The 23486-nt window shown below is 38.8% G+C and overlaps 1 protein-coding gene across 6 annotated transcripts in view; it reads left to right on the top strand.

Moving 5' to 3' along the window:
* Window positions 1-4850: 4850 nt before the first annotated feature.
* Fermt2 (FERM domain containing kindlin 2) overlaps window positions 4851-23486 on the top strand; it is a 79791-nt gene continuing 61155 nt past the window's right edge. For 5 of the 6 annotated variants that reach the window (XM_087207990.1, XM_087207989.1, XM_087207987.1 and 2 more), the window contains exons 1-2: window positions 4872-5008; window positions 5266-5431. In XM_087207990.1, the coding sequence (XP_087064116.1) occupies window positions 5275-5431 (157 nt within the window). In that variant the 5' untranslated portion in view covers window positions 4872-5008; window positions 5266-5274. Of the gene's footprint in view, window positions 5009-5265; window positions 5432-23486 lie in introns of all 6 variants that reach the window. The other variant, XM_087207991.1, reaches the window with a different exon arrangement.

The following is a 23486-nucleotide window of genomic DNA, read 5'->3' as shown; positions in this document are numbered from 1 at the left end:
GGATCCTTCGGACCTCCAGCGCATAGACAGCCCTTTTGCATGCTTCCACACCTGACTTTGTGGGCAGCCACTGTAAGGAATCCTGTAAATTCTTATATATTTGTATATCTTGCATTAAGTCTGTTTCTCTAGTAAGCACTGACTAATACATAATCAAAATAATTTATTTCTCTCAGTTCTAGATGCTGGTAAGTCCAAGATCAAGACAAGAGAGATTTATTTCTGGTAAGGGCTCAATAAGTGACAAACCTTTTGGAATTGGTGATTTAATCAAGCAGTTCTCTCACGATCTAATCAAAGGCCCACCTCCTAATACCATAAACTTATGGAAGTTAGGATTTCAACATATGAACTTGGTGAGGACACTCAGACCACGGCATATGGTAATCCATGTTTAACTTTTTGAAGAACTGCCAAATTATTTTTCAAAGCAAATGACCACTTTGCATCTACATCAGCAATGTATAAGAGTTGCAATTTCTTTGAATCCTAGCCAACACGTTGTCATTTTTTAAAAAATTATAGCTATTCTAGTGGCTGTGGGTATGAAATATTACCTTATTGTGGCTTTGATTTGCATTTCCGTGGTGACTAATGATGATGAGCATCTTTTTATGTACTTATTGGTCATTTGTATATCTTATTTGAAGAACTGCTTATAACTTTTGCCCATTTTTAGTTATTTATCTTGAAGTATTGTAAAGTTGTCACAGGTCTTTATATGTTCTAGTTAGAAGTTCCTTAAAAGATATAAGATTTTCAAACATTTTTCCCAGTCTATTTTTTTTAACATTTTTGCTGCTGTTCCTTGAAATATCTGCCTAAAATTTGTATAAAACCCAACTCAGCAAACTTTCCCGTATTCACTTATGCTTTGATGTCTTATCTAAGAAGTCACTATGTAATCCAAAGTCACAAAGCTTTAGTTCTACCTTTTCTTCTGAGAATCATACAGTTTTAATCTTACATTTTAAGTCTATGATTTGTTTTTAGTTAATGTTTGCATCTGGTGTGAAGTAGTAGTCTAATTTCATTCTTTCATATGTGGATATCCTTTCTGATGTTTTAAATGTCAACTTTAGATAGATGTTCACTAAGAGCTTGTGGCATGTTACATAAGTCTATCTCAGTTCCCAACATGGTGCTAAAAAAATTAGCTACCATGTTATTATGAGTGTGTGAATATATATTTTTTGTCAAGTTTCAGAACATTTCACAAGATGTCCTAGTGTTCAAACTCAACCCAGAGGCAGAAAATAAGGTACCACCCCCCATAATCATGTATAAAAAAACTTTCTGTAATTAAAGCAGAAAATGCAACCAGTGTATTTCTTTACCCTTAGCGATTTCATTATCTCAAGAGCCCTTCTTTTGCCTATGTGAAAAACAGACCTACACTTAAAAATTCCCCCTTGTTTCTCAGTCTGCCAGTCCTTTTCTTACTTTTTACAAGGACCACCCACTTCTCTCTCTCTCTCCAAAAAAAAAAAAAAAAATGGCTTTGCAACCTCCTTCCCATTCTTGGTTTACACCCCACGCTCCATGATTTCTGCCTCCGTGGTAGCTTTATCAGTATGTTCCATTTTTGGCAACCCAAAAGACAAAGAGAGAATTCTGCTCACTGGGCATTTGACAGCAATAATTCATTACATTCCATCTTGCTAGCCTCATATCAAATGTTTAAACCCACCCCTTACACATTCATACTCATACAAAACCTCTCTTATTTTCTCCATCCCAACTTCTTTCCTTATTTCAATCCCAGTGATTATATTTTGTATTAACCTTTTAGAAATGCCCTTTTAAAGCTCAGCATAAGTAGGCTCAGAGAAAAAGCTGAAGTCAACCTGAGGATTACTGAGCCGCAGGGCTGGATTTGATGGCAGATCTGTGAGGTATCATTTGGTCTAAATCTAAGTCCAGTGCTTGGTACCTTATTTGGGTATTGCTGCTTTCAATGCTTGAGCTGTTCTTCCAAACACTGGAGTTCTCGGCTACTTTTCAGTATGATGTAAGTACCACAAGTATTGCATGTCTCAAATATTCTTGTGGGGGATTTCAGATAAGATTCTCCTACATTTAAATACACTGGGAAGTTGTAGGTAGAAGTAAACATTTAAGAAATGCACTTGAAGATCTCACTTGATAAACTAGAAAAGAATTCCCAGTTTCTCTTTAATCTTCAAGGCAAGCAACAGCTTGAAATATTCAAAAAGAAGGCCTGAAGGGACCAGCTGTACTCATCCTAATTATTCCTCCAATGGTACTGAACAGAGGGTCCCTGCCTTCCTGTGCACGGCATCGCACACCCAACAGCTGATTTTTCTAAAGCTAGTCAGGTAACTTACAAAGCTATAATTAAGGTATTTCAAATGTTAAGAAATGGACTAGTTATTTAGAATATTAACCCCTCATCACTAAGTGTAGGAACATTCACGGAGATGGATTAAGGACAAAATAATAGACTAGTATTATTATACTGTGGTGGAGGGTTGTTCAGAAAGAAACTCTCACTGGAGAACAAGAAAATAAATAGAAAGTGGACACAGAGTCTTAAAGTGGCTTCCGAGCCACAACCGCTTCAATAATTCATCAAAGGAAAGGAATATTCAGAAAGGACATAGGTATTTTTGTTTCTGTAAAAAGCGATTTGAGAAGCTGTAGTTACCTGGATCTTACGGCGACAAGTGCACAGGTCACTAAGGTACAATTCTGAGCCTTATTCCCAGCTCCATTTTCAATCTCTACTGAACACTCCTACGTAGCCTCCAAGCCCCATAGTCCCCACTCCATTTTATTGTTTTGTGCCATTTATAATGTATGCTATTTCATCTTTACACATTGCCATCAATCTCTAAGGAGTAAGGTGGAGAAAATACACAGGTAAAATTTTAAAGTGGGGATCTCCCAAGTATGAGTTCCCCATGGGGCAAGACCTACTGATTCTTTGACGTTTGTGTTGACAGGCTACCAGCATATGTTCCGTTTGCTTTGTGTTGAGCTATTTGTAAATTCGTGGACAATCCAAAGAATCCGAAGTCCCTGCTCAAGTTTTATTTAGAGATACTGAAAACTACAAAAGGGACCGCTGAAAATCCTACCCAAGAATCCAGGAGGCTCTCTCCCTCGTGCCTGTGGTGGTGAATGTAATCACAGGCACACAGAAATTGACCTGCTCAATGCTATTCTGGGTAGTGACAGAAGAGCCCTAGGTGCAAAGTTTTCGAGATAGTAGAAAAAAAAGAATAGAAGAAGAAAAATCTCCCATGATCTCAACACCTACGTAGCTTCTTACGTTTTGGTGTATTTCCTTCCAGTCTTTTTTCTCTGTGTATTTCAAAATAGACAAGCTCCTGGTTTTACAGCTGCACGTTCAATTTTCTACAGTTTTTCTAAATTCTAACCAGCAGTTCTGTTTTATTAAAAATGTCTTTCTGTATATTTTCAACACCATGATTTACATAAACACTCCTTCCTACCTGGACATTCATATTGCTTCCAAGTGAACTACTTGGAACATCCATGAGTAGAAATCATTGGCGAGTGGTGAGATGAGGGACAAGGCATCAATTTCTCCATGATGACTAACTAAAATCACTATAGTGGTTTTCCCTATTTTTTTTTTTTTTTTTTTTTTTTTTGGTGCCAAACCCTCGGCATCTGACTAAATTTCGCTGCTTTCACTCCTTTATGGGCCCCACCCTTCTCGAAGCTCTACCCGTTTGTTTCCAGTTGTGTTGATGAACAAAGGGGTTTTTGCCTGGTGGGTCCCCTTTAAAGTATCTGAGAGTTGGAGACCACATTTGAAACTGAGGTCTTTTATATTGTTTCTTAGAGTGTTCCTGACCTAATTTTCTCTGAGCTCTGCGTTTGCTAATGAGGCTTTCCCGGGCTTGCTGTTTCTGAAGAGTCTCTTCAAAAAGCGTAACAGTTAATGGGGAAGTGGCAGCAAATCGGAAAGCAGGAGGATCGTTCTCCATCACTAGGCAGCCTGCAACAGGTAAAGTCCTCCAGCTCTTCCTGCATCTGCAGGCACAGTTCCAGTGCTACTGAAATTCCTTCCAGGTGTGGCTGAGGGTCAGGTAGAGCTCCTCAGCCACCTCAAAGCCTTCATCAAGACTGTCAGTTCTAATTTGTGGATAAGAAGGCACCAATGCCTGCAAAGGCCCAAAGAGTCTGGGAGAGGGGTGAAACCCGAGACCCTGAGGGCTCTTCCCCTTCGGCACCAGGACGTGAGACCCGCATGTGGCCAGAGCGCAGGACCGGGTTCAGAACGCAGGCGGACTCCGGGAGTCAGGCAGGAGCTGCCGGCTGCGCCGGACGTTGCTTGCCAAGCAGTTTTCGTGGTTCGCCTCCCCGTGGGTTTTCCCATTCTTTTGTGGGACGTTTACGGAGCCGGCTGGGCATCGACTTTTTAATTTCTACATCCCCAACTCCTCTCCCCAGCTCCCGGGTGCGGCTCCCCGCCGCCCCCAAGACTTCTGGACCCGCCGGGAGGTCTCGCCGCCCCCCGAAAGCGACCCGGCCCGAGCGCTCCGGCGCTCGCCGCCCGCCGCCCACCGCCCACCGCGCCCGAGGCCTCCGCGCTCCCCCTCCTCAGATCCCGCCGCTGAGAGCCCGGATGTTGGATCCGATCCCAGAGCTGGGCCCTTCATTTCCATAAAAGGGCAGCGCTCCGCAGGGCTGAGATTGCCGCCGGCGCCCCCCGCCCCGCCCCGCCCCGCCCCGCCCCGCCCGCCGGCCCGGCCCGGCCTCCCCGCCCTCCCCCCCTCCGGAGCGCGGCCGCGGGAGCGCGAGGCCGGCTGCGGGAGGGGCGCGGGGCGCGGGCCGCGGCCGGTCCGGGCTGAGGGGCGGGGAGAGGGGTGGGGCGCGGGAGCCGGGCGCGGGGCCGCGGCCTCCGGACTCCATTAGGAGCGGGGCGGCTGAGGAACCGGGCACTGACGCTGTCGCCGCCGCCGCCGCCGCCGCCGCCGCTCGAGCCCCGGGCCGGGAGCGCGAGGAGCGCGCGGTGAGGGCGCCGCGGCGGGGCGAGGGGCGCGGGCGGCGGGGAGGAGGGAGGCGGGGAGGCGGGCGCGGCCGAGCGGGCAGCAGGTGAAGCCGGGGTCCGCTAGGCGGGGGCCGGGGCGCAGTCCCAGCCGAGTCGGCCCCGGACGCCCCCGGGGGCCCCCGCCTCGTCCCGGCCACGGCCGGAGCGGCGAGCGGTGTGGGACCCGCGCGGCTCCGGCGGAGTGACGCTGACGAGAGCCATTTCCTCCGCGCTCGCAGGAAGGAGCCATGGCTCTGGACGGGATAAGGATGCCAGATGGCTGCTACGCGGACGGGACGTGGGAACTGAGCGTCCTTGTGACGGACCTGAACCGCGATGTCACCCTGCGAGTGACCGGGGAGGTGCACATCGGCGGGGTGATGCTGAAGTTGGTGGAAAAGCTCGGTGAGCGGCGAATCCCGGGAGCGTCCGAGTCCGGATTTCCCGGGATCGGATGGGGGAGGGGGAGGGCTGGGGGAGGGGTGGGCCTGCGAACCGAGCGTCGCACACAGTTTTGGGGAAACGAGCCCGGCCCCTCGCGTCTTTTGTTACTCTGAGTTTTCGGAAGGTAGCGAGCGATTCGCGTCTCCCCGTTACAGACTTCACTGCGTGGCCGTGGCAGGCGGGGGATTCCTGAATTCTTTGCATTTGCCGACTTTACGTGGAAAGTGTGCAAGCGAGAGTTGGGAGGGTGATCTTACGGGGTCTGTGCTTACTCATTGCTTCTCTTCATTGCTCCTGAACTTTGGTGACGTTTGTTATTGAGCATAATGCACGGTCCACTTGAGAAAATTGTACTGGAAAATGTGCTACTGGCGTCAGTCTGAAGTTGCCGTTGCCGCACTTACTACGTGAGGGAGCGCGTTAAAATGTTCCTGGCATCTGTTCTTCCAAGGGGTGGGGCAGGTTTGACAAACGTGGTATCTATAGTCCTTGCCTGGAGGAAGCTGCTTGAGCTGTTCGGTTTTATATGAATAACAATGCAGTGAAAGAACTTTGTGTTTAAAAAGCAGACTTGATTAAAATAATTCCAGAATGACAACCTTTGCTTGAGTACAGATACATACTGGATTGGTTTTTGACTCCGTTACACATAGTGGGATGTCTTGGGATGTACAGTATAAGAAATTTTGCACTACTCATTTTGTTGGTGATGAAACTGTTTTCAGCTGGAAGAATCAACTACATAGATGAGATAGATGATTTTATCATAAGATAAACGCTGGCAGGACTGCCTTCCAGGGATTTAGGGTACCTTCTGCATATAATGCAGTTTGACAGGGTAACATATGGTATTGTCTTGTCTTTTTTTCTCTCTTTTTGGTTAAACACAATTATTCAAGCCACTGTGGAAAAGTAAAGAAGCAGTTGTTAATCAGGAAATGTATTTCTTTCCAAGGGAGTATTGTATACTTACCATGTAAACTTACTGAAATACCAGTCTGATAAGTTTGCAAAATTAGGCAGAATGCAGTTAGATGGACCTGCTTTGTAACCCTGCAGGAAATTTAATTATTGAAGGACCAGAGGGAAGCTCCTTACAGCATAGACTCCTCCTTAGGACTGTGCATTGTCTGGCTTCATGAGACAGCCCAGGAAAGAAAGAGCCTGCTTAGGTAACCCTTGGGAAATCAGATTTTGCTGGTTTAACCAGTTAACTGTTGGTTAACAGCTTTTATCTGATTGAAATACATCAGTTACTATTTGCATATTTATGAACCTTTTTGTCCACTATGATTTGGGATTATGAATGAAAAGATTAAACACAGTTGCTTATATTTCCTTTGTTTTCAAAGAAATCAAGTGTTTGTATTGGAGACTAGCTTACCTATGTTAAATAGACTTTTTATTAATACACTGATTTCAATAGAAGATATTTTTTATGTTGCAAAAAAGGAGCTGTTGAAGGTGACTGAAACAACTTTCAATTCTTGAAAGCCAGGCTTTATCTAATGAATAAATAATGATTTCTACTATATTTATGTCGCATTGATTATAAGTGCTTATTACGGAATCACAGTCATGAGTAGAAATACTGAGAGTAGACTATTTGCAGACAGCGTTGCTGTTGATTTTAAGTGCCTGCAATCTTTGTCTTTTAATGCTGATGCATTTTAAATTTTTTTATACAGAAAAAGAAGCCTAACAAGGTGTAGGACATGCTGTGCCTAGGGAAACCTTGCATTTTTTTTTTAACTGAAGGACTATGAAACCCTGTTGTTTTTTAAGTTCCACGTAAAAAATGCTTTTCAGCATAAATCTGACTTTTCCTCTTTGGTAAAAGTATAGCTAAATGATTTTTGCTTCTGATTTTTAGGATTAGATACTTTGAATGGTAAGCTGATTTGTTATCTGTTGACAAGTAATTGCTGGAGAACTTCAGCAGGTCAGCATTGAAAATATCCACAAACCAGACAGTCAAATTAGAAAAGACATGTTTGCTAAAGCTGGAATGATCTGGCCTGTAAAGCCCAGAGTTGTGTCGCTTGAAGGCATTGAAGGGCAGGCTTGTTAGCAGTGGCTGAAGTAGATCAAAGCAGCTTGGGAGTCTAGGTAAGAGATGGAGCTCATGGTAGGTGGCACAGGCTCTAGGGTCTCAGGGTTACAGAGCAGTAACAGCAGTTATCGGGCCACTGTGGGTGTGAAACAGTTAACGACAGGAGGTACTATAGGCGGCATTCATCCATATCTTCAGGGTCCAAACTGCCTGATCCTCTTCTTAGTCTCAGTGGAGGACATATGAATACCAAAGTATTATGTTCTAAGAATATCTTCTTATATGTTTAGGGGCAGCAGTTATTTCTCCGAAGGTGATAGGTCTCAGGATGACCCTTCCCTTTAATGTTGTGTTCAGATTTTGAGTACACATGTGGAAGTTTCTGGGAAGAGTGCTTTGCCTCCATTTGATTCTCAAAGGTAAAACAGGTTGTACACAACTGTAGTACAGTCCTTCCTCCTCAGTTTCACTGTGAAGCTACAGTGTTCATCGCACACTGATGGGTTGTAACTAAGCAAGTCAAAGACATAATGGTTCCTCAGAATGTATCAATGATAATCTTTGTATTTAGAATTTCATAAAGAATATTTACATTTCAGGTAAGGTTATTAAAACATTCTTAGATTTATGAGTTTAATTCAAAGATTTAAGAGGTTTTTTTAAAAAAATCTCAATGTAAAACCTATTAGCTGTTCTGTATTAATCTTTTTTTTTTTTTTGGTACTGGGAATCGAACTCGGGTCCTTGGGCTTGCACAGCAGGCGGCGAAACCACTGAGCTAAATCCCTGGCCTTCTGTATTAATCTTTTAAATAAAATAGTATATGCCATGAAAAGTGGGCTCTGGGGAATTATAAATTGACTGAAACTTTATTTTATCTGTGACACAATCTACACTGATACTAGACAAATAATCTTACTAATCCTTTCAATTTTATACCTCATCCTGTGAATGAAAAATTATTTCATCTATTTTATTTTTTTAAAAAGGTTGAAAACTTTGAATAGAAACTTTACATTTTACTGTGAGTTTTGTTTTTGGTGGGTTTTTTTCTTCTTTTTTTGGTTGTTGTTAAAAACAAATTTCAACATACACCCTGAAGGGTGTGTGTTTTACTGGGATTGAACTCAAGGCCTCTTACCTGCTGGACAAGCTAGCACACTATCACTGAGCTATATCCCAACCTTTTTTAATTTTTCTGTGAGACAGGGTCATACTAAGATATTCAGGCTGGCCTCAAACTTGTAATGCTCCTGACTCACCCTCCCAAGTAGCTGAGATTATAGATGTGTGCCACCACACCTGGCTTGTCTAGTGTGTTTAATTTGTTTGATGCAGCATTTGTTAAAGAAAATGTTAAGATATAAAATATCAGGGATACGGATTATGAAAATAAGACATCAGATAATAAATTATAAATTAATTGTATAAAGAAGAGGCCGGATTTTATGGTATTCTTCCAGAAGTCATTGAGAAATACTAAAGAAAGCAGTTCTACTCTCAGTGGGATTCAGAGCTCACCACTGAGGATTCTAAATACCACAGACATGCTTAGTTTACTACTCAGTGGATTTGTTCACTGAATTTTCATACCAGTTTACAAAAGTAATCTTTTTAAAACTTCTGTGTACAATCGAATTTCTACCTTTCTATAAAAATTTCTTGTAAGTGGAGAGTGGGGGAGGGATTTATAGTGATATGGAGTTCACTGAATGGAATTCTCTAGCCACCAGCTTTAAGAGCTTGCAGAAATTGTGTGACTTCTGAATTTCTTCTAGTTCTGATTCTGTAAGTTGGGTTAGATTGGGACAGATAATACAGAGGGGGGAAAATGCAAGTTAGGAAACTCAGAAGTAACTGAAAAGAAGTATAGAGGAGTTGCCTTTGAAAATTTGAGGATTGTGTTAATGAATGTGGCTTTAGAAAGAAGTCATCCTGCTTTAAAGTGTGTCATTTTCTTACATAATATTGAAATAAAATGCACATATGTTGTAGCTGCGTGTTAGAGTTAGGTTGTGAAGTTAGTACCTGTGACTTAAAAAAGAAAGAGACTTTAGTATTAATTATCATTACAAATCCCTTAAAGCGATTAAGTTCGGTATACATTTGTTGCATCTCACAACATTGCAAAACAGCTAGTTTTTTCCAGGAACTCCAAAAATAAGTTTCTTTAGTTAAGCACCAGATTTACATGTTGGCTTACTTTAGGGGCTTTGTTACACAAAAAGTACTTTATAAACACTAGGATCAGAGCTTGGCAGCATGCACAAGGGAAGAGAGAAGCATGGTAATTGGACAGCTCCCTTCCCAGGTCTAGGCTTGGCGCTCCCTGGGGAAGGTGTGTGCTTACTTCCTTGAATAGTGTCTGTGCTGTTGAAATCCTCCCTTTTCCTCCTTTAGGGCTTATAGGTTGAATTAGTGAAGGGAAAATGTCTACATAATGTGACCTCAGTGCCTTCATGGTGAGAAATATATTAGGATGATAAAATCTTTAAAATACGTGGGGATGAGGTAGAAGAAACAATGGTGAAATCACACTGAAGTGAATTGAGTCTTAGTTAAATCTGATGGCAAGCTTTTTCAGTGTTTCAGATATTGTAAAAGAACTGTAGAAACTGAATAATGAATTTTGTTTCTTAGAAAAATTTAGAGGACAGTACATAAATTTTACTAAGATCCTTATACCACCTAATGAAGTACGCACTGTTTCTGGGATATGGTCTTTGGTACCTGTTGCCCTGTTTTTCTGCCATGTTTGATACCCAGTATTTGAAAATAGAAAGTAATGTTTGATTCTAACTAGTATTAACTTATTTTATGGGGACATTAAAAAGAATATATCTGTTTTTATTAAATTACAATAGGTCTTGTTGGAAATATATTAGTAGCTTTTTTTTTTTTTTTTTTGGTACCGGGGATCGAACTTGGGTCCTTGTGCTTGCACAGCAGGCAGCAAAACCACTGAGCTAAATCCCTGGCCCCTGTTAGTAGCTTTTGAGGAAAATTTTTTAAAATTTTGAAATAGAAAACTTTCCAGAAGGTATTTAAAGTTTTACCTTTTAACTCCTGGAGATCAACACAGGACCTTTCCTACATGCTAAGCAAATGTTTTACCACAGAGTTACATCCTCAGCCCCTCCTTTAAGAATAATTTTAGAGATTCTCTTCCAAATACTTTATCTTTGCAGTTCTCCCCACTTCAGCCTCCCCATAGGTGAGGGCTGTGGCACCTCACCTGGCCATTGATATTTTAAAGACATCATTGGGTATAGATTCCTGTCATATCAGCTGTCCTCAGACTGTCTTGGGTACTGATGGATAGCAGATTAGTAAGGAAAAACTGTGTTTCCTAGTTTTCCATAGGATCTGACTTCACCTGCTGGTCCTGTGTGATCTTGAACTTCGTGCAACCTTCTGAGTGGGTTTTTGTTTTGTTGGTGGTGTTTTGCGCTTTATGGTTCTGAGGACTGAACCCAGAGGCTTGCAGGAGCTAGGCAAGTGCTGTACCAGTGAGCTACATCTCCAGCCTTTCTACAATTTTATTTTGAGATGGTTTCATGCTGGCCTCAAACTTGCAGTCCTCCTGCCTTAGCCTCCGGAATAGTTGAGATTACAGGTATGCACGTCGCCATGTGCAGCCTGAGTGAGTTTTGGCTTCTACAAAATGGAAAAAGAAGTTCCATAGGTTTTGATGAGAATTATTAAATGAGGTAATACATATTAAGGTGCTTTATGTAAAGTATTAGTGCTATACAAATGAGTGACTATTAATAGTATTAAAAGTCTGAGTATACTGGACAGAGAAGAGGGTAAAAAAAAAGAAGAGGGTTAAAGTGTAATCTCAAATATTTAATATGTTCTAGCTTTACTAATAAGGAATTGAATGCCTCAGAAGGAGCTTAATTTGGCACTTCTTTGTGTTCCCACCCATAAACAACGAGAAAAATAGCCATCATTCAACTCTTTTCTCCAATTTTAAACACACACCTGGCTCTGTAATGTAACAGAGAGCTATTTAACTGCGGTTTTCATGAGATTTCTGAAATGCGCTGGACCAGTAAATGGGTAATGGTATTTCAGGGGTTTGAAATAAGCATGAAAGTATCAGCACTAAATTAATTCTCTATTTAATACATTTAATGAACAATGTTTTTTATTCATATATATCAAAAGAATGATATTAAATTATTTCTTGACACATGAAAACATTGGGCCTATTTTGAAACTAATGAAAGTAACTTCAAGAAAAAGAACGTGAAGGGTCAAAGAAGAAGGGGAAGTGGGAGGGTTAGGGAAAGGAAAGAAGGGAATGGAATCAATATGAGAAAATGAAAAAAAAGGAAACAAAGTCTTTGTAAATAGGGAGGGAGGGCAGGGGAAGGGGGAAAAATAAGAACCAAGAGAGCTTATGTAAAGGTGCAAATTTCCAATGATAAATGCCATTATATTGTATACCTAAAATGGACTAATAAAAGGATATACAAAAAAAAAAGAAAAAAAATGTAATGTATGCAGTGTTCATATTTAAATAACTGTCTTGCAGCAATAAAATTAATGTTCATGCTGTGGTATATTAAGAAAAAATAGTATAGGGCCCACGATTTAGCTTAGTGTGCCATACCTGCCTCTCAAGTTCAAGGTCCTGAGTCAGATCCCTGCTACTGAAAGAAAAAGAAAAAAATAGTATATATGGCCAAGGTGAACTTAACAAGTATTTTTTTTAATTAAGAGACATGGTATTCTACTTGTATTTGTGGTTACAAATTTATATCCATTATAATTCATTGTTACCAAACTGTTGGCACAATTGCATGATTTTTCTTGTTAAGGTCATGCTTGAGATCTAATTTACATATAGCAAAATTCAACCTTACATGATAGTGTTCTGAATTTTAAATTCATATGTAAAATTACTACAGTCAAGATGTAGAACTTTGGGCTGGGAATTTAGCTCAGTGGTTCCGGCGCCTGCCTCACAAGCGCAAGGTCCTGAGTTCGATCCCCAGTACCAAAAAAATAAAAAAAAAGATGTAGAACTTTCTCAGTCCCTAGTACTACCAAAAAAAAAAAATTTACAACACCCCAAAGAGCTTCTTTGTGTTCCTTTGTAATCATCCCAGCTCAAGCCCAACTCCTGAAAACCACTAGATAGTCTTCTGCCTTTCTAAAATGTCCTAGAAGTGGACGCAGTGTGTAGCTCTTTAAATCTTGTTTCTTTCACTTAGCATAATAGTCTTTAGCATCATTCATGTGTTTTTGTACATTAATAGTTTTTCATTGCTGAGTAGCAGTCCATTAAATGCCGATGTGTCACAGTTTTATCTATTCAGTACTTGAAGGACATTTGGGCTGTTTCCAGTTGGGGGAGCTAATGAATAAGGCTGCCGTTCACATTTACGGGAACAGATATTTTCATTTCTCTTGGATAACTACCTAGGGGTGGGGTTGCTGAGTAGGACCCTAAGTACATATATACTTAGAAGGTTTTAAGTAACTATTTTTCCAGCGTTACCACATCATCTTGTGTTCCCGTCAGCAGTGTGTAGAGTTCCAGTTAGTTGAGTCCTCCCCAGCACTCATTGTTGTCACTGTTTATTGTTGTTTTAATTTTAGTCATTCTCATAACCCAATAATATTAGTAGTTGTGATCTTTTTGTTGTTGTGATTTGAATTTGCTTTTCTCTGATATCTAATGATGCTAGGGAGCTTTCCACTTGTTATATGCCATTGTATAACTTCTTCGGTAAAATGTCTTCAACTCTTTTGCCTTTTAAAAAAAATTGTGCTTGTTGAGTTTTATATAGTCTAGATAGAAGTCATTTGTTCTGTGTTTCGCAGATATTCCCTCCCTGTCTGCTACTTGTCTTTTTGCTTTCTTAAAGCAGTATCTTCAAAGAACAGATGCTTTTAGTTTTGATGAAGTCTCTCGTTCATTAGTGGGTTTTTTTTCTGGATTGAGCTTTAAAAAATTTTTTTTCATATGTAAGAAGTCTATCTAAATAAGATTGAAAAGATTTTGTCCTTTAAATTATTTAGTTTAATTTTATATATTAAAAGGAAGAATGAGTTAGAGTAGTGATTATGTATCAGAAAAGAAACAATTACATTAACCAATTTAAATAATCACATCTTGCTAATTTAAAGCAATTACAATTTTAAATGTAAGCTTTTTTAATTTATAAAGATCCAGTTTATTGATCCACTAGAAAACTTGGAGTTTTAGAAATTCAATCTTAAAATTGACTTACAGTCTTTTAATAAACAAAGCAAAACCTCTGGATTTAATGCTGTAGAATTAAGAACTCTGGATTCAAATCCTGCTCATCACTCCTTGATAGGTAATATGTATGTGTGATTTTTTGTTTGTTTGTTTGTTCCCATTCTTTTGTGTAATAGGATTCTTTTAAGATTGTTCTTCAGATATGGTCATTCTCTAAGCTAGATATATGTCAAAAACAATATATAAAAATTATATAAATATCTTTAAATAAAGATACAACAATACTGTTATGGATTAAAAAGTTAGTATCTAAATCCTAGTCACCCTTGAGAATATTGTACTTATTTATTCATAGTAGCTTGCCTAGAGTTATATGGCACATACAATATTTTAAAACATTAACAGCCTAAGGCAGGAGGATCACAAATTGAGGCTTAGCCTGAGCATTTCAGCAAGACTCTGGACATGAGATCTAGCTTAGTATGGAGACCTTGAGTTCAATCCCCAGTTTCACAAAAAAACAAACAAAAAGAACCCAGTTCATTTAAAATGTTACCTTCTGATACTTTCTTTTCACCTCAGTGATTCTGCTTCTACATGAATTAGTGTTTATGAAAGAAAAAAGAGAAATAAGCAGAAAATGATTAAAATGTGAGGTTTCCATTTGGATTTCCTTTTATTATTCAGATTGAACACTGGTCTGCTAACGAGATACCTAGGGAGCAGCCAGCATCAGTGAGTCCTTGGATGACCCTGCACACTTTTCAGGGTTATAAAGCTGATCACCCTCAGCCCAGAAGAGGTGACACCTGCTTTAGATTTTGTAGTGAACCTTGGCCCTTTATCTTATTTTTATGCACATTGTAACTTAAAAATACATTGGGAATTTTAAAGATCAATTGTAATTTTAAAGCATCAGCATAATGATCATTTTGATATCTTTTTCTTAATGGGATACTCAGAGATATGAATAATACACCAATAAAGTGCCAGTGTTATTGATTAGAGATGAGGTTGTCTTTTGGATAAGTGCTTCCCAGCTTAATGTTCCTTAATACCGTTCCCAGTTTCAGATTTAAGTTTCATAACCTTTGAAATTAAAAATAACAACTCAAAAAAGCAAATGATTGTGTATCAGTTTTAAAAACTGTATGCAAGGCAGTGATGGATTTTGATGATGGGATTGAATTCTCTTGTTATGGAGCATGGCCTGAGAGGGACAGACCACCCGTGTCTGACTCCTGACTTTACCATGCAGTAGATGTGTGGTGTGGCCTTGTGACCTACTACCTGCCTGTGTGCATCTCTATGCTGAGCATAGTAATAGTGCCCTTTTTTCTCTGCTTGGGATTGACCTTACAACCTCACACACGCTAGGCAAAGGCTCTCTCTACCTCTGAGCTGCATCTCCAGCCCGTGGTAGTGCCTGAAGTACCGGATTATTTTAAGGGTTAAGTTCTTTAATAGTATTTTGTAATAGAGTCAACTTGTCTTTTATAAAGTTAAGCTGAATAATACTCATTTATTCTGTACCATCCTAGAAATGTATATTAACTTTTTTGTGCTACCTTGAATCACTATTACTAATATTATAAAGAATTAAGGGGTAGGGATGAAGCTCAGCAGTGAAGTATTGTATTGCTTAGCATGTATGAGGCCCTGCGTATGACCCAAGCATTTTTTTTACAAGTAAGAAAATTAAATATGAAGATATTTTAGAAGCAGTAGATTTTATGCTTCATTATATATAAAATTAAAAATTGTGCTAATGTAAAGAGTTTCTATAAATTTAGTATTCTAGTTAGACAAATGGCTTCTTTCAAAGGTGAACTTTCTTAGTGATTAAGTACTTAGTCTAAGACATGGGTACTTTGTGTGTGACCTTGGACAAGTGTTGTTAATCTCAGGTGAGATTATTTAATCTCAGTTTTATTTATTTTTAAATTTTTATTTTATTTATTTTTAATTTTTTTAATTTTTTTTTTTTTTTTTGCGGTACCGGGGATTGAACTCAGGACCTAGTGCTTGCCAGGCAGGTGCAGCATCACTAAGCTAAATCCCTGACCCTTAATCTCAATTTTAGCTCACTTACTTATTTCTTGTAGTTAATGTGTTGACCAGATATGGTGTTAAAAGGATTGACAGAATCTCTGGTAGTTAGTGGAATGACTATACTAAGAGCTTAATAAATTTATTCTTCAAAATTAGTATCTTCAAATACTGTAATTTGAATTGTAATTTCCTAATGGTAATGTTTACCTTTTGTCAAAATCATTTTAAAAGATTTTCTTGTTTTTATCAGTTCTGTTAATGGTTGTGAAGTCCTGAATACCTTTGCTAACAAGCCAGACTGTCTAGGTTTGAATACTGGCTTCCTGATATAGACGCTTTGTGACTTTATCCCAAGTTTCTTAAACATCTGTATGACTTAATTTTCTTATAAGTAAAAGTTGGAGAATATACTTACCTTAGCATATATAAGAATGGATTTCTGAAGGGAAATGGCTTTTATTACAATTTGTTAGTATGTTCTAAGAGAAATTTAAAATGTCAAAGCCAATAAAATATTCTTATGAAACTACTCCTATTTTGAACTATAGACTAGTGTACTTTATGACCTTAAAAGACAAATCCAGTAAGTACTTGCATGAGTTGAATACTGATGAATTTACCCTTGGTGTCACTGTCTTAGAATTGGTCAGACATTTACATTGCATGGACCCCAGCCCTGTCTTCTAAGCTAGGTTGTACCACACTAGCAGTAAGCCTTCAGGATTGGCTAGAAAGTTAGCCACCCTCTGGAAATGAATAATTGGCATACCAACACCCTGAAATGGCATGCATGGCTCATGTGACCTAAGAAAGCTTTCCACCAACTTTCACTATATGTTGTTGTACTGTGCAATAATATGTTGAAATTAATACATGTATTTTGGATTTCTAACTTCAAAAGGCTATTTATAAACTTAGAGGATCTTTTTATTTTGTTTGAAGAGTATTCCCACATTTTCAGTTAGCTATGTGAAAGAAGTTAACAACTGTCACTTTTTATTAGAAGTTTACTTTCAATCCTAGTCTGCTCAGGCTGCCATATCAAATATCATAGCTTGGGTGGCTTAAACAATAAACACTTATTTCTCCATTCTGGAAGCTGAGAAGTCCAAGGTCTGAGTGCCAGCTTGAGTGTTTCCTCATATGGGAAGCAGCACCAGCTCTCTCTTGTCTCTTCTGAGGGCTCTCACCCCACCATGAGGGTCCTAACTACTGTGACCAGCCCCACCTCCAGGTACCATCTCTCAGTGGGGGGAGGACAAGGATACAAAGGTTTCAACGTATATGAATGACATTCAGTCCAGGGCAGTTCCTAAATGTTCTCAGTATTGAGACAGTCTGTCAATCAGCCACTGAAGCCTTAATGTAAGATAGTAATTTTCTTAAGCTATTACTGAATGGAGTACTTTGATTAAAATGTGTTAGGGCCGGGGATTTAGCTCAGTGGTTCCACCACCTACATCGCAAGCACAAGCTCCCAAGTTTGATCCCCGGTACCAAAAAAAAAATGTCTTGACAGCTTGAATGATATGTAAATTTTGAGATACTTTATGCTTCTGCCAGATTAAAAAATTTTTTTGCAATATAGCATAACCAGTGCTTTGCATACTCAGTATGCACATTTTTCAGTTACCACAGTTAAACTAAGCACCAGTCATCCAACAGCATTTTGACTCCCCATACCTTCTCCATGGATAATTGCATAAGGTACAAACCTGCTGCTAGATTTCCAGTTCACAGTTCACTGCACGTGGCAGATGCACCTCATGATCAGGGGCCACAGGTGTCAATTACTTCAGAGGCTTCATTACTGTCTCCTGCACGTCTGTCACATAGGTCACAGCAGAATTTGTGTTTGTGTTGCCTCTTTGCCTCCCACTGATAAACTCATGTGGTATTTTACAAAAATGGATGATTCAAAGAGGGATTTGACCCATGAAGATAAAAGTGCACCGGAGAATTAGACAGTTTCTACAAGTAAATGATAATGCCAGTACAACATACAGGAATCTGTGGGACACAATGAAGGCAGTTCTACACAGGAAATTCATAGCAGTGAATGCCCATATTAGAACAACAGAGAGAACTCAGTTAAATAACCTAATGTAGAACCTCAAGCTCCTAGAAGAAGAAGAGCATAACAAACCCAAAGCTCGTACAAGAAAGGAAATTATAAAGATCCAAGCAGAAATCAATGCAATGGAGACTAAGAGAATGATACAAAAAAATCAATGAATCAAAGAGTTGGTTTTTTGAAAGAATAAATAAAATCGATAAACCTTTAGCCAACCTTATCAAAAAAAGGAAAGAAAAGGCTCAAATCCATGCAATTAAGAATGAAAAAGGTGAAGTCACAACAAATCCAGCAGAAATTCAGAGAGTCATCAATACCTACTTTGAGAACCTGTACTCTAATAAAATGGAAAACACAGAAGAAATGGACAGATTCCTAGACACATACGAATTGCCAAAATTAAATGAAGAAGATATAGAAATTCTAAACACCCCAATAACAATGAGTGAAATTGAAAATGTAATAAAAAACTTACCAACAAAGAAAAGCCCAGGTCCTGATGGCTTCACTGCTGAATTCTACAAGACATTTAAAGAAAAACTATTGCCATTACTCTTTAAACTCATCAAGGAAATTGAAAGGGAAACAAGGCTTCCAAATTCATTCCTGGAAGCAAGTGTTACTTTGATTCCAAAACCAGGGAAAGACCCAACCCCAAAAGAGATCTATAGACCAATCTCCCTAATGAACATAGATGCAAAAATCCTCAACAAGATACTGGCAAACAGAATACAGAGGGTCAGCAAGAAGATCATACACCCTGCCCAGGTTGAATTTATCCCAGGGATGCAAGGATGGTTCAACATCCGTAAATCAATAAATGTAATACACTATATTAACAGAGTCACGGACAAAAACCACACGATCATCTCAATAGATGCAGAAAAAGCATTTGACAAAATCCAGCACCCATTCATGATAAAAAATGCTACAGAAAATTGGAATAGAAGGGCTTTATCTCAACCTGATTAGGGCTATCTATGAAAAACCAACAGCCAACATCTTACTAAATGGTCAAAAACTTAAAACTTTCATGCTAAAATCAGGAACAAGACAAGGATGCCCACTATCACCACTCCTGTTCAATATTTTTCTGGAAACATTAGCCATAGCAATTAGAAAAGAAAGAAATAAAAGGAATAAAGATAGGAAAGGAAGAAGTGAAACTGTCATTATTTGCTGATGATATGATACTTTACATAGAAGGTCCAAAAAACTCAGTCAAAAGTCTGTTAGACCTAATTGACGGATTCAGTAGAGTAGCTGGATACAAGGTCAACACTCAAAAAACAATAGCCTTATATGCAAATAGCAGACCCATTGAGAGAGAAATTTGGGAAATAATTCCTTTTACAATAGCATCTAAAAAAATGAAATATCTAGGAATCGACCTAACAAAGGAAGCAAAAGACCTCTACACTGAAAACTACAGCTCTCTGAAAAAGGAGATTGAAGAGGATATAAGAAAATGGAAAGATATCCCTTGTTCCTGGGTAGGAAGAACCAATATAGTGAAAATGGCCATACTTCCAAAACTACTATATAGATTCAATGCAATGCTGATTGAAATTCTGACAATATACTTCACAGAACTAGAGAAAACAATCCAAAAATTCATTTGGAAGCAGAAGAAACCTAGAATAGCAAAAGTAATTCTAGGCAACAGAGACATGGCTGGGGGGATCACAATCCCCAACTTGAAGCCTTAGTACAAAGCTACTGTGATAAAAACAGCATGGTACTGGCAAAGAAACAGGCCCGAAGATCAGTGGAATAGATTAGAAGATGCAGAAACAACTCCAGACATACTCAGCCACCTCATCTTTCACAAAGGAGCCAACCACCCTCATTGGAGGAAAGATAGCCTATTTAATAAATGGTGTTGGAAAAACTGGATTTCATCCTGCCAAAGATTAAAACTAGACCCATACCTTTCACCGCACACTAAACTAAGATTGAAGTGGATTAAAGATCTAAATATTAAGCCAGAAACACTAAACTTGCTGGAAGATAAGTTAGGTAGAACTCTTGATGACATTGGCATAGGAAAAGACTTTATGAACAAATCTTCAGTAGCACGGGAGCTAGCACAAAGAATCAACAACTGGGATCTCATCTTATTAAAAAACTTCTGCACTGCAAGAGAAACTACCAACAGAGCTAAGAGACAACCTACAATGTGGAAAGAAATATTTAGCAGCTGTACTTCAGACAAAGGTCTGCTGTCGAGAATATACAAAGAACTGAAATCAGAACCCCCAAATTCAAAGACCCAATTCAATGAATAATCGATAATGCAAAATAGGAAGAAAAGGTCCAAAGGGGTAGGGGTAGTGGGAGGGGCAGGGGAAAGGAAAGAAGGGAAAGGAAAAATGATGAGAAATGGAAAAAATGGAAATAAAGGCTTTGTAAATAGGGAAGGGTGGAGGGTGTAAAGGGAGGGCTAGGAATGGGGAAAAAATAAGAACCAAGATCCATTATGTAAAGGTACAAATCCCAATGAGAAATGTAATTGTGTTGTATATGTACAATGTACCAATAAAAGAATTTAATAAAAAAAATATATATAAAAGGGGAAAAGACCCAGTTCAAAAATGGGCATCCGAAATGAACAGACATTTCTCAGACAAAGAAGTAGAGGTAGCAATTAAATATATGAAAAAATGTTCAACCATCACTGGTCATTCGAGAGATGCAGATGAGAACAACACAGATTCCACCTCACCCCACAAAGATTGGCTGCTATCAAGAAATCAACCAATAACAAACGCTGGCGGGGGTGCAGAGAGAAAGGAACCCTTCTCCATTGTTGATGGGAATGTAGACTGGTGCAACCACTGTGGAAATCAGTATGGAGATACCTCAAAGAACTAGGACTATAGGTCCCAATTGACCCAGCTATTCCCCTACTGGGAATCTTCCCCAAAGAATTAAAGGAATCATACCACAGCGATATATGTGCACCTATGTTTATAGCAGTACCGTTTGTAATAGCGAAAGCTTGGAAGCAGCCCAAGTGCCCATCAACTGGAAACTGGATAAAGAACATGTGGTTTTTCTATAAAATGGAGTACTACTCAGCCATAAAGAATGAGAAACTAGAGACATTTATAGCTAAATGGATGCATATTGAGGCCATCCTCTTAAGTGAAATAAATAGGACACACATGTGTAAATACTGAATAGTTTCTCTAGTGTGAGAAATTGAAAGTGTAAATAAAGATGAAAATGATTAAAATGAATAATTGATAATTTGAAATAAGAAAAGGTCTAAGGTTTAGGGGATGGTGGGAGGGGAAGGGGAAAGGGAAGAAGGGAAAGGAAAAATTATGAGAAAGAAAAAAAATTGGACTCAAACTCTGTGTAAATACGGAAGGGTGGAGGGGGTAAAGGGTGCACAGGTAATGGGAGAAAAAATAAAAACTAAGATACATCATGTTCTGGTACAAACAATGATAAATGTAAATGTATTTTATACCTAAAATGTACATACATATATATATATATATATATATATATATATATATATAGTGCACCGGAGAAACAAAAGGTGATAGTGCCATGCAGAAAGTGAAATCCAAAATGGAGTTATAGGAGTGGGAACTTAGAACCCTTCACCATTCAAGAGATTTGAGATATGCAGCCAGAGGGATTTAGTGAAGGCAAACGTATTGACCCAAGTGAGGAAGGTGACAGAAAGGATGAAGATGTCCCAGAGGAAGTGACACCAGTAAGAAACTCCTCCATATCAAAGGAGCTCTTGGAAATAGTTTATGACGTTGAAAGTGCAAACAATAAAGTGTTGGAAGTTGATCCAAATTTAGAAAGGAGTGTGACAATTTGCCAAGGCATAAAAGATGCTTGTTCCACATCATGAGTTACGTGAGGAGAAAGCAAGCATGTTTAAACTACTCTTGAAAAGCTTTTACAAAGAAATGTAACACTTCTCAATGTTTTTAATGTTGTAATTACAGTCAGTTCACTAAACGTTTGCTTTACTATTTTTTCCACATCCACATTTATAACTGAATTAAGGGTTTTTAATGTTTGACAAAAGCTTGTCATGGAACAATTATAGTTTTTCAATTGATTATTAAGATTACATATTGCCTTCCTATTTCTCTGTCCCAGGCTTTAGGCTCTTCCTTTGAGATACAGAATGAATAAAATTGAAGTCTCTTAATCTTAGTGGGGAAGTTACATAAAAATAAATTGTAACAAAACGTGACATACTCTCAATGTACTAAAGTATTCTTAGATCCCCTGACAAAACTGAGCAAAAACTGAGATGGCAATATTTAGGCTGGTTTGGGGACAGACTTGTCAGTTTCATAGCCCTGGAGGAGACCCAAAACACTATGTTGCTCTACAAAGAGTCCAAAGCATGAGCTGCATCTGAGGGTGACGAGATCCCCTTAGACACAGGCAGTGTGGTGGACAGATGCTTAAGATTTGCGTGACTCATAGACATGCAACAGAGGGGCTTGGAAAAGATTTTGATTAGAGAAGAAAATGATTAAATTAGCATTTTAAGGGATAACTAGGGTAGTATTTTAAAAATGGATTCTGGTAACCTGGGCTAGAAGTATTGAGAAACTAAATCAGTGTAAAAGGAGAGGGACAAATTACCAGCTGCTTAAGAGGTAGACTGTAGAAGTTGAATGGAAAGAAAAACTGAGGAAGTAAAATATAACTTGGAGAAATATATTCAATTTCAAAGATATAAAGGCTAGAATAATATGATTACTGTTTTATTCCCCTGGTATAGTCTTCCTATAATTTGCTGGATGGGGTAGAGATGGAGTGAGAGACATAAGATACTTAGTTGCTTCCTGGCCAGTGTTTTTTCTTTTCTTTTCTTTTTTTCCTCATGTTAATAACTCCATGCAGAAGAATAAGATTTCACAGAGTTCAGAAGTACATTAGGTAAAATATAATTGTTCTTTTAAAACATTCTTTTCATGTTTTTCATTGCTATGGAAAATAAAAAATGTACTTATTTCTGACATACTAAAAAAACAAAAATTTCAGCTAGGTCTTGCAGATTGCACTGTTGAGAGAATTCTGTTCTAGAATAAGTAGTAAGTAGCTCTGGAAAGGAGGGTTGTCCCTCTAGTATAAGATTAATTTAGGAATTCTGCTCTTTGTTTCTAGAATAATAATTACTAATGAACAATATCAAGGAAGAGAGGAATGGGTTGGAAGGTATTTTAATTATCATTAGATAGTAGAGCATATGTTCATTTTATATTAATATGTCTAATTTCTAATATAAAAACAAAAGTGTTTACACTAAGCTAGGCACAGTAGTGTGTGCCTGTAGTCCCAGCCACTTGGAAGGCTAAGGCAGTGGTATCACTTGAGCCCAGGAATTCAAGGCCAGCCTGGCCAACATAGTGAGACCCTGTCTCAAAAGAAAAAAAAAAAAGTGGTTACATTAGATTTTTTTCTAAATTACTTCTTTGCATTGATAATTGCTCACACTCTTTAGTTTTAAAGTCAATCTAATTTTGCATGTTAGTACTTGCATTCATTGAGTTTTATGGTCTGTAGTTGCCATTAGTAAAACAGTTAAATACATTATGTAATAAAGGTATTCCTTCATATTTTGTGTTTC

Source organism: Heterocephalus glaber, unplaced genomic scaffold, assembly GCF_053883595.1.
Source record: "Heterocephalus glaber isolate CG9 unplaced genomic scaffold, H.glaber_assembly_v1.0 deba00000901, whole genome shotgun sequence".
NCBI lineage: Eukaryota > Metazoa > Chordata > Mammalia > Rodentia > Bathyergidae > Heterocephalus > Heterocephalus glaber.
Note: the sequence above shows the minus strand (reverse complement) of the source record. Positions and strands in the feature narration are given on the sequence as shown.